Source organism: Trichechus manatus, unplaced genomic scaffold (assembly GCF_000243295.1).
Source record: "Trichechus manatus latirostris isolate Lorelei unplaced genomic scaffold, TriManLat1.0 scaffold00074, whole genome shotgun sequence".
Lineage (NCBI taxonomy): Eukaryota > Metazoa > Chordata > Mammalia > Sirenia > Trichechidae > Trichechus > Trichechus manatus.
In genome coordinates this window covers 4,884,213-4,895,688 of record NW_004444010.1, presented here as the reverse complement: position 1 = coordinate 4,895,688, position 11,476 = coordinate 4,884,213, and the positions used below count along the sequence as shown (strand labels likewise).

Sequence of the window (11,476 nt, the reverse complement as noted above, 5' to 3'; positions counted from 1 at the left end):
CGGCAGACAGCAGTGAAGAGACTGGTAGGCTAGCGGGGCGGAGCTAGCTCCGCGCATGCTCTGTGCGGGCGGAAAGAACCATCAGGTACGCCTGCGCGCTGGGTCTGCCCAGTTAGCCTCCGCCTCCGGGATTCCGGACCTGGGGATCCCGGCGGGATGGTGCCGCAGTGCAGGGTAAGGATGGGGCGCTTGCGGGCGGACCTGGGCGCGGAGTTCATCCGGACATGTCTGCCCCTTCCATCCACAACCCCCGCGGCTGGTTCAGCCGTACCCCCGTTTCGCTTCTCCCCTCTTCGTGGCCGGGGGTCGCGATCGCCACGGTCGTGGTGCCCGTTACGGGTTTAGGAGACTTTGGCCCGGCCGCCCTAGCAAAGGTTAACTCCATTTGTGAAGTCTTGGTGACCGGGTCACTGCGTCGAGAACAGGCCCATTTCTAAGGGTGCCCTCGACCTTTTGGCCCCGTTTCTCAGCTTATTCATTCTGATGAAGATACTTTTTTAATTAAAAAGAAATACGCTTAGTTAAGGATTCATACGAATCCTTATGAAACACAATCATGTATGCATTTGCAAACCCTTATTTGCAAACCTCTGATTCTTTCGTAGATAATAATTTGCACTGAGTATTTTACTTGGTCAGCTTCTTAGATTCAAAGCTGATTGCTTAGGTTTGTTCTAGGAAATACCAGTTTATCCTGTATTTCAAACCCATCTGCTTTTATAAATGCCGGGTTTCGTATGTTGCATGACTTATTCCGCAGCAGCTGGGTCCAGTGTAACGTAGACTGGAATCAAAGGTCATTTGACAACCGTGAAAAACAAATCTTTCACTTTTATGGTCATTTATTTCTAATTCATCTCTTGACTTAAATATTTGCTCTCTTTTTTAAATCTTCCAGGTCTGAAGTGTTTATGAAAGGTGCTATAATTTTATGTAAATTAAAGACAAACTTAACATGCTTTTTAAGAAGATATACTTAGGGTTTTAATTATGATACAAAACGTTTGTAACACCAAAAAGGCATCCAGAAATACTCTCAATTGTGTTTAAAACAGAAAAACATATTCAAAATTTGAGCTTGTAGATGTACCGGAAGCTCCGTGCGGAGCTTTCCTGGTGGCTCAATGATTAAGTGCTCGCTGTTAACCAAAAAGTCAGAGGTTCCAACCCGCCAGTGGCTCCAAGCGAGAAAAAACCTGGCAATCTGCTCTTGTAAATATTACCCAGCCGAGGAAACCCTATGGGCAGCTCTCCTTTGTCCTGTAGGGTCGCTGTGAGTTGGAATCTACTCGACCACATGCAACAACAGATACACTGATGTTTTTAATGGGCTATTTAATTTTCTTTAATGTAAACTTTGCTTTTGATTAAAATAATACATTTGGAAAACAAGAAAACTTCTTATTGTGGGCAGTCAGAAAATGATTGTAAGTTGTTACTGTAAAAGCATTTTTCTCTCCTTTCAGGTTGAAGTGTTGTATTTTGCAAAAAGTGCTGAAATAACAGGAGTTCGTTCAGAGACCATTTCTGTGCCACAACAAATAAAAGCATTGCAGCTGTGGAAGGAGATAGAAAGTCGACATCCTGGGTAGTTAAAAATTTGTAGAATGCATATGACTAACACTTTTTAATAGTTTTTAAAATATGTAAATTATCAAAGAAAAAAAAAAGATTGGTTTTGATTTCCATTCCTAATGTCAAAAAGGGTTATTAGTTGCATTTTTTTTTAAGCTACAACTGAAAACCTAGATTCTAGTATATAGAAATGCAGAATTCATTAAAGAAGGTTAAAATTATTTTACTAAAAAAGCACAGTGGGCTGGGTTACTTCCAGAGGGACATGATTACATCTGCTTTTATAATTTACAAAATTCTGAAGAAGGTAGAGTCTCTGTTTATATAACAGTAAATGAAATTGTTACAAATTCTGTTAAAAATGCGTGCATTAGATTTTTTTGTGTCACTTCCTCTTCCAGAGAACTCAAAATAGAAATTGCTGTGTTTTTAAAAAGATGAAAGAGAACAAACTGTAGATGCTGCTGAATTGGAGTTTTTGCAATATCTGAGTTTTTTCTGATTCTTGAAAATCTATAATTTTAATGCTGTCATTCCTGCCTCAAGATGTTTTTGGAACAAAGTTTAAAAGTGACTTTTTGGGGGTGTTCCAGGAATATTAATAGTGTCACTTAAATCTCTATAGATGTTTAACCTGGAAGTACTGGGACTGTGTGAAAGATACTCCACAACTGCATGCTCAAAAGGAAAACACCTCTTCTTGACCTCCTATTTTTGAATTTGCTCATAAAGTGTCTTGATAATTAAGCATGATAGGGCCTCCATTCTACTTTACCTCTAACCTTTTACCTGCAGGACACACAGCATCCAATAAAATATCATTAGCAGTTTAATGTGTCCATCAGTGGATATGTCCTTTCGCTATAGAACTTGAGAAGTTAGTTAAGTTTGCAGGTGGTATTCACAGGTCAACATTTATTTAATATTTTAAATTTCAACTGAAGAGATTTGAGATGTGTCATGGTATTGATACTTCAAATCATACCTTTTTTCCCATCAGATTGGCTGATGTCAGAAATCAGGTGATATTTGCTGTTCGTCAAGAGTATGTCGAGCTTGGAGATCAACTCCTCCTGCTTCAGTCAGGAGACGAAATTGCCATTATCCCCCCCATTAGTGGAGGGTAGTGCTTTTGAGCCACTTGGGTACGTGAGATTTGTTTTTCTTAACCAGTATTGTGGAGAATGATAATAACATATATGATTTGCTGTAACTGTATGCTATTTGTTAAATCTGTCTGTACCAATTCTATTGGTGCAACAACTCTTTATTGGTGCAGTCTTATGGATACCTACCTACCATCTCTGCATCAACTCTATTGTAAGCAATTTAATTTAATGTCAGTTTGAGATGTTCATTTAACATGGTTTCTTGAAACCTTATTATGTGCCAGGCACAGTGCTGGGCTCTGGAGTATTAATAGCTCCATTTTGCAGATGGGAAAATAGAAATTCAGAGAAGTGAAAAAATTTGTATATGATCATACAGGTAATAAGTGGCAGAACCAGCATTTGAACTGAGATTATTATATTCCCTCTGTGCTGTTTTGGAGTCCGTTAGTGGTACAAACAGTTCAGTGCTTGACCAGTAGCCGAAAGGCGGGCAGTTTGAACCCACCTAGAGGTGCCTTCAAAGACGGACTTGACAGTTTGCTTCTGAAGGGTCACAATGTTGAAAACTCTATGGAGCAGGACTCTGCACACTTGGAGTCACTATGAGTCGGAATCACCTTGATGGCAGCTAACAACAGCAACAACATGTGCTTTTTCACAAATGTTTACTAATACTGAATAATAGCTCTCCTGGGCGCAGAGAAATGTAGGAAAATTGCACACCTGTAAAGTCAAAAGACTGCTATGCATAAAAAGAAAGCTTATCATTTCCCAAGTATAAAGGAACACTTTTTTTTATTATAGCTGAGTTGCAGGTGGCTCTGTGACCCATGTCATCTTTCCAAACAGTCCAGATTTGAGTAGGCTGATGTGTAAAAACATTCCTTGGTATAGTGTGGAGAGAGCATGTTTTCTTAAGTATACACAGACAGAATAAGGCTTAATTTATTGTCAGCTGAAGAATAAATAATGTAAAAATTAACCATCATGCCTGATTAAAAACTCTTGTTAAGTTAGGAGTGAAAGAAAGCTTTCTTAATTTGATGGGCTTTTTATCCAAAATCAGTAGTGAATATTATACTTAATTGCAAAATGCTAGTTTTCCTAAGAAAGGAACAAGCCACAGAAGTTGGAAGCCTGTGTTTTTTTTTTCCACTCATTTATGTATTTTTTTTCCCCACTTTCCTGGCGAATACCACAAAAAATGAAGAATAAATATTGCAAAGCATATTGTTCAATATGTTGACACTCAAAGATTGAAAGGAAGAGAATTTCAGGTAGAGGGAAGTGGTTTGAGCAAAAGCCTGAAGCAGGAAGTACTCCTGTGTTTGGTTTATAGGAAGCTGACTGATGAGGCTAAATCATGGAGTATCTAAACAGGATAAAACTGGGATAACACTTTTTTTTTTTTTTGAGAGTCCTGACTTTAGTTATTCTATTAACTTACAAACATTTTCTATTAAAAAAAAAAAACCTTGAAGTAGCAATATTTTGCCATATTTTAGTCTCTAAATCTTTCTCAGGCCTACTATCTAGAATTAATAGAAGAGTTTCTTTTTAGGTATGTGTCTCGATTTTATCTGGGAACTGTGGTCACCATATCACCACCATGATTTTAGGGGATTCTAAAATACAGTTTTTCAGAATTTGGAATTTATTCAGAAAATAATGGATTGCACTTAAAGAGGAATGTGTGCCTGATGATTAGAGCTATTCTTTGGCCAGATTAAAAGATTACTTCGCAACATTTTGTATTATTTGAATTGTGTTTGACAGGGTTTGTATTACATTGTTTTAGAATCTACCAGTTAGGTTATAAAAGTCAGTGTCCTTGTAGAATTAGAAACTGTGGGGACTCGGTCAGGTTTGACGCTCCCAGACCATATATGGCTTACCTGTGTCTTATTGGAGAGCCCTGGAGGTGCAGCGGTTAAGCGCTCAGCTGCTAACCAAAAGGTTGGTGGTTCGAACCCACCAGCCGATCCATGGGAGAAAGATGTGGCGGTTTGCATCCATAAAGATTACACCCTTGGAAACCCTATGGGGCAGTTCTACTCCATCCTGTAGGGTCACTGTCAGTCGCAATTGACTCGACCGCAATGGGTTTCGTTTTTTTTTTTTTTATGTCTTATTGAAAGAGAAAGAGGTAGAAGAAACTCAGGTGGCATGGTGGCATGTATAGATGCTGGTGACTGGAATCCAGTGGTGTATGAGTAATCCTGGTTTTCTGTAATTGGAAGAAAATAGGGAAAAGAGCCTTGGACTTAGGAAGAATCCTTAGTTGCAATTTCAGCACCTTTGAGTGAGTCCTTAACTTCACTGAGTCTCCATCTCTCATCTTTCAATTGGAATAAAACCTCACAGGATTTATAATTGTACCCAGCCTCCTCCTCATGGCCTGCAAGGTCCTGCCTACCTGTCCAGCCTCAGCCCATCCTATTCATTCTCTCCCTTGCTCCGTGGGCTCCAGGCCTCCTGATAGGTTCTGGAGCACACCATGCTGTTTCCTGTCACAGAGCCTTTGCATTTGCCTCCCCTCTGCCTCTGCCTTGGGTCCTTTCCCCTGCTTCTTTACATGGCTGGCTGGCTGGCTGGCTTTCTTATTTTTTAGGCCTCAACTTTAAATGTTCCCTTTTTGTTCACCCATCACCCTTACCTGTTCCCAAAGTATACCATCACCCTTAACTTCTGTGTCCCTTCAACATTGATGATGAACGTAATTACTGCCACTGAACTGTACATGTAAAGACTGTTGAAATGCCAAAGGTTTTGTTACCTATATATTTACCACAGTAAGTAATAATAATAATAATGTTACCTCTTGAGAGAGACCTTCCTTGATCCCCTTATCTCATATAGCCCCTCCCCTAGCCCTCATCCTGTCTCACAGAACTCTGTTTATTTCACAAGTCAGCCCTGTTTGTAGTTATTTTATAGTTGATTGCTTTGTTTCTCCAATTAGAATCCTCCCTCTGTGTCTTTTTTTTCCCAGGTCTATATCCAGTGCCAGGCATCAGGCTCTGGCCTTGAGTGAGTGGTACTAAATATTTGATGCACTAATTGAGAAAATGTGTGGGAAAAGACTTTGCACAACACCTGGCAAATAGATGTGTGGTTCGTTCCCTTATTTCCTCAGTTCTGCAGTCAGAGTTGTGCCGGGTTGTGCAATGAACCCAGTTCCTGTAGAGTAGCCATCCCCTCTGCATTGGTTAACTTCTCCTGTTTTCTTGGGATGAAGGAAAAGGGAGTCGTGGATGTGGTGCTTGGTAAGATAGTGGTTAGAGGTGATGTGTTTATAGTTGAAGGTGGCAGTATCTAAACTATATGGTGGCAGATATAAGTGGCAATTTTAGAATTTGGAATGAATTGGCATATGAGATGGATTGCATTTTAAGATGATCGTGTTAATGGTGAATTTCTTATCATGCATAATTCAGTAGGAACATTTGTATGTATTTTGAGCTTTACTAAAATTTTACATGTGTTTATTTTTATTATTCAGATCTAACACAGCCAGTGTAGAAAAAAAAATAAAATGAAAACTAGTCTCTAAGTTGGGTGTTTTGCTCCTAATACCAGTGTTAAGGTTTATTAATATCTTGTTTCTAGGCAAGATATGAATGCAGTTGAAGAGAAGGCTAAAGATATAATAAAATTCACTGCTGAGAAGCTTTCAATTGATGAAGTTTCACAGTTAGTGACTTCTCCACTCTGTGGTGCCATATCCCTGTTTGTAGGTGAGTTGTAATTTTCACGGCATTTGTTGACTGAGCAAAACCATGGAAATTAGCTAATGTTTTCCATATTCAGTGTTAATATTCATTAATATTAATATTCAGCATATTTTAAGATACTGAGCAATAAACCAAGAAAATTCATGGTGGTGGTTAAAACTTGTTTTGGTTCTTGTTTTACTTGTTTTAGTAATCTTCAGATTAACCTGTATTAAATTACAAAGCATAAAGAAGTAAGCTAAAAGTCATTGTTAGGAGAGAGAACATATATTTTTGAAATATTGAGGGAAAAAATGCGCTTGATGATAATCCTGGGAACATAAATGTTTTCATTTTAAGTATCCAATGTTAACTGTTCATCGGAAAAAGAACATGTCATGGTTTGTCATCGGAGCATTTTCAGTAAGCTTGCTCAATCCTTGATCTTCTCTGTGTTAACTGTTGTCTTGTTTTCATAATCAAGGTTTTTTTCTTAGAAAATTACAAAGTACTATCTAGACGAAATTGGTTTGTTGTCTATTTTACTACTCAAAAATAATCCTTTTTATTCTATTAATGTTCTATTTATGTTGTAGGAAGAAACCTTGTTTTAATTATTATTATATGTGTATGTGTGTGTGTGGTTTTTTTTTTTTTTTGTTTTTTTTTTATTTAGGGACTACGAGAAATAACTTTGAAGAGAAAAAAGTCATTAGCTTGGAATATGAAGCATATCTACCAATGGCAGAAAATGAAGTCAGGAAAATTTGTAGTGATATTCGGCAGAAATGGCCAGTCAAGCACATAGCAGTATTCCATAGACTTGGGTATGTTTTCCTTTATCAGTGTTAATGTTAGCTATAGGTGTTTTCGCGTTTGTACTAATTCTGATTCTGGAATCTTTCATAGGGATTCTGTATTACCAAGAGAGAGAGGTTTGTGTATTATTTCTGGAGGCCAGTAGAGCTACCCGACCAGTGCTTTCAAAGGCAGCTTGTGTTGTAACTTCGGGAGCTCTTGTTGCCTCTGTGTGGTATAACAGGAACAAGTGCAAATGTGAAAGTCTTCTAGACCCTGGGCCTAAAGGCCTGTGCCGGTGTGTGCTAAAGTCCTTGAGGCCTGTTCAGAATTGTTCTGTGGTCTGGACTCAGTTTACATGATAGTCCTCTAGAGGTTCTTTTTTGATGTAAATGCTTTTGAAGGCCGTTAAATTAGTTTGCCTACTGCACCACCAAGAAGAGTAGAGTTCTAGGCCTTAAGAAGAAACCAGTAATTGAGACTACATCTATCATATTTTATTAGCTATTGTTTTGTTTTTAACAATTATAATTTTATTAATAGTCATTAATTTTATCAGCAATTAATATTATCAACCCTATTCCTTCCTTTTTATTACTATTTTAATGTTTTAAATTCTTCGTTATACTCATGGTGCTACAACTTTGTATTTCTGGGTATTACCTGGCACTGTGCCTTGTTTGTTAGAGTCAGATGTTTCTTGAATCAGTGAGCGGTCCTTTTCTTCTTGGTGCCCACCATACAGGTTTAGTGGGCGAGTGCTAACACACTAACCACAACGTTGGCATTCACTCGCTGAATGCAACTGGGAAGAATCACTAAACTAGATCTTCAAATAAAACAGAACTATAGTATAGTTCTAGGAGCGCTTACTGTAGTTTATTTTCTTGTGTCTAGCAGATTCTTTACACGTAGATTCAGAGTTGATGGTAAGTTGTTTTCTTCATCTTGTTAAAGCTTGGTCCCGGTGTCAGAAGCCAGCATAATCATTGCTGTGTCCTCAGCCCATAGGGCTGCATCCCTGGAAGCTGTGAGCTATGCCATTGATACTTTAAAAGCCAAGGTGCCTATATGGAAAAAGGTAAGTTAAGAACATATCTAATTTTGCCACTTGGACATGGTTTTTCTCAGGGATTATTAGAGAAAGGATTCAGAGTAAAAGTACATGCAGTTTGTATTCATGCCCCTTCGCTGACTTTATGGAAACTTGTTTTCTTCATCTGTGAAATAAGGCTTTTAAGTAATATCTCCTTTCCAACGTTTGTTAAGCATGAAGAACAACTGCTGCAAATAGTGTATGGCACAGAGTAAGCCTCCACAAGTGGTAGGAATTAAGATTTCTACTCTGAACTGTACCAGTGGTTCTATATGAAGTCCTTTCCCTTGAGTTCTAATCTTCCCTTTGTTGTTGTTGTTAGGTGCCATCAAGTTGGTTCTGACTCATAGCTACCTTATAGGACAGAGTAGAAACTGCCCCATAGGGTTTCCAAGGAGTGCCTGGTGGATTTGAACTGCTGATCTTTTGGTTAACAGTCGAACTCTTAACCATTACGCCACCAGGTTGGCAGTTTGAACCCACCAGCAGCTCCTTGGAAACCCTATGGGGCAGTTCCACTCTGTCCTATAGGGTTGCTATGCATTGGAATTGACTCGACAGCAATGATTTTTTTTTTTTTTAATTTAGGCAATGGCTAAAATAGAGATTCCTTGAGGCAAAGGACCCTTCTCCTAGAGCTCCTTTTTAGGAAAAAAAAAAAGGAGGGGAGGGATATTTCTTCCTCTGAGAAAATGCATAGTGAGTAGATTTTAAGGCATAAATAGGAAATTATAGCTTGTTTTCTGTCAATAAATAAAACCAATCAATAAGGTAAAAATTCTTTGGTTAAATAGAGAATTCTAAGGGAATGAAAAGGCCTGCTCCCTACTTTCTACCCTGCTGTAGCTACGTTAACAGTGGAATTGCTCTATATTTGCAAACGTGTATAATTACACTTAAGAGTCTAGAATTGCCCATTGCAGAGTGGCTTATAGCAGAGCTGAGGTATTAATTAACTCCTTGGTAGATTAGAAGGCCAGAGCAGAGGACTAAGGCTTTTCAAGGATGAGTCTCCCTTCCTTCCTAGGAGCCTGCTGTCTCAGTCAGTGGTAGGGATGAGCAAACTAGGCTCTGAACCAGGGCCTTTGAAATTTAGTGACCATACTTTCTAAATAAAAATTGAGACCCATTGTGATACAGATCTACTTTCGGTTGGAGGATAGGATCTGGGAAAAGGGCCTGTCTTAGTAAAGCTCATATATACGGCTGCTTTGTTATAAGCAATGCTGTCATAATTTTGGTAGTCCATGAGGCAGGCACCAGAGGAGGGAGAGGTAGGAAGAGTAATTCCAAAATGAGCTGCGAGACAATAGATTGCTGACAGAAATTAGATGACGGAGTAGCCTCAGAAAATAAGGGAAAGGGCAGGAGTTGGGATATGCTTCTATTTTTATGCTTTGAGGACTAGCTAGGCTTTCTGCTTGCTTTTCTATGTCTGTAGAGGATGGGGGATGTACAGGTGTTCAGAGAACAATTGCATTTGGATTCCTATCCCTGCAGAAATAGAATCTTGAGTAGAGAGTGAGAAGAGCAAGTGATATGTTCTTCTTCCTTTCCTTTCTACAAATTATCTAAATTCAAGTCTGATTCTAGTCCTAGCCTGTGCTTTGAGATCATCTGTGATAGAGGGAGGCAGGTGAGCACGTTGGTAGGGCACATACATTATAGAGCAGACCTTACCAGAGTGCAGCTCTGTTCTTTGTAAGTACTTGATTACATACTTGAACAGCTGATGGAAATAACCCTTCTGCGTTTGGAAAAGCGTATTTAGAAATGTTGAGGTAATGGGTGTGTTTGGAAAGAAAAAATAGTTCAAGACCTGTGCTGCATCCTGTCATGGTCCCAGATGTAAGGAATCATTTATTCCCTTCTGTGGTTGTGCCTTGTCATGTTATAGCTTCTTGTCTGTCTGTCTCCTCTATTGGATTGGGAGTCCTTAAGTTCAGGGAATGTGCTTATTCGTTTTTCTGCTCCCAGTGCTTTATACAAATCTTCACTGGATTGTTAAAAGAGGAGCATATTTAAATAGATGTGATATTCACTTACCTGTTGTGTTCAAATGTATTTGCATTTATTAAAGTGCTCTATTTTGAATACACGTCATGCTTCTCTTTTTTAGGAAATATATGAAGAGTCATCATCATCATGGAAAAGAAACAAAGAATGCTTTTGGGCGACCAATGATTAAATCGCTTATATTTTCAGAGCACTAAATTTTAAATTTGGTAGACTTTTATCTATGATCACATTTTGAATTTCCTTCTCAACAGTTTCGTTTACTGAAGCACAGTATCTTATTTGTCAGTAATGGGACAAAAGGGAGGAAAAAAAAAAAAGCAAAATAAATCAGTGTGTAAGATGAGGGTTTATCTAAGAACTAGAGATAGAGGAAGGGCTCTAGAGAGGAAATAGGATAATTTCAATGTGAAGAAAAATGCCTGTGGTAGACATACCATTCCATGACTAAGTTCTGATTATAATTTGGCTCCCATTGACGTGTGACCCCTCCTCACTGACTCTGTCTCAGAGAGCCTTCCTCTGTCCTTTCCCTCTTCCCCTCACACCCAGTGAGAGCATTGTTAGCCAGGATATGTGATATGAATATTGGCAGAGCTGGATGGTATAAAAATCCATTATCAGCAAGTCTCAATATTTTATATTTTTAGAACTTATATTTTTAAAGTACTAACTGAAGCAATAAACTCATGATATAAAAAATTTAAAAACAGTATTTTTCCTGTTTTTTTTTTTTCAGTGATAATACCTAAAATATTTTAGAATATGGACATTTCTAGTATTTCCCAATCTGTACTCTAACCATAAATAACTTTTTGCATTTTATTAGCTAGTAATATTGTATCAGTATGAAAGTTAGGATCAAATTTTGAAACCAGGCAAATTAGCAACAACATGGTTTATGTTCTAATGATGTTGACGTTTAAAATTTAGTCCACAACCAATTAAAAAGGAAAATCACACCACTTATTAAAGCATTTTCAGATGCTTTTGTTTTTAGTTGCTTATACAACCTCATTTGTGAAGTCTTTAATCATCAGTTTTCTGTGAGATCTTTGTCCTAAATAATATCCAGTTTCTGCTTGGTCAACCTATATGCTGTCTAGGTAGATGTGAGTATGTAAGTTCCACATAGTTCTTAAAGTAATAAAATATTGGCATAATTT

The 11,476-nt window shown here is 38.2% G+C and overlaps 1 protein-coding gene across 1 annotated transcript; it reads left to right on the top strand.

Moving 5' to 3' along the window:
* The first annotated feature begins 1,466 nt into the window (after positions 1–1,466).
* Positions 1,467–10,630, top strand: MOCS2 (molybdenum cofactor synthesis 2). Its single transcript, XM_004380456.2, has 6 exons — positions 1,467–1,588; positions 2,576–2,720; positions 6,297–6,424; positions 7,077–7,227; positions 8,156–8,279; positions 10,414–10,630. Exons 2-6 carry the CDS (start codon positions 2,623–2,625, stop codon positions 10,480–10,482), a joined length of 570 nt encoding a protein of 189 aa, XP_004380513.1. The 5' UTR covers positions 1,467–1,588; positions 2,576–2,622; the 3' UTR covers positions 10,483–10,630.
* The last annotated feature ends 846 nt before the right edge of the window (positions 10,631–11,476 follow it).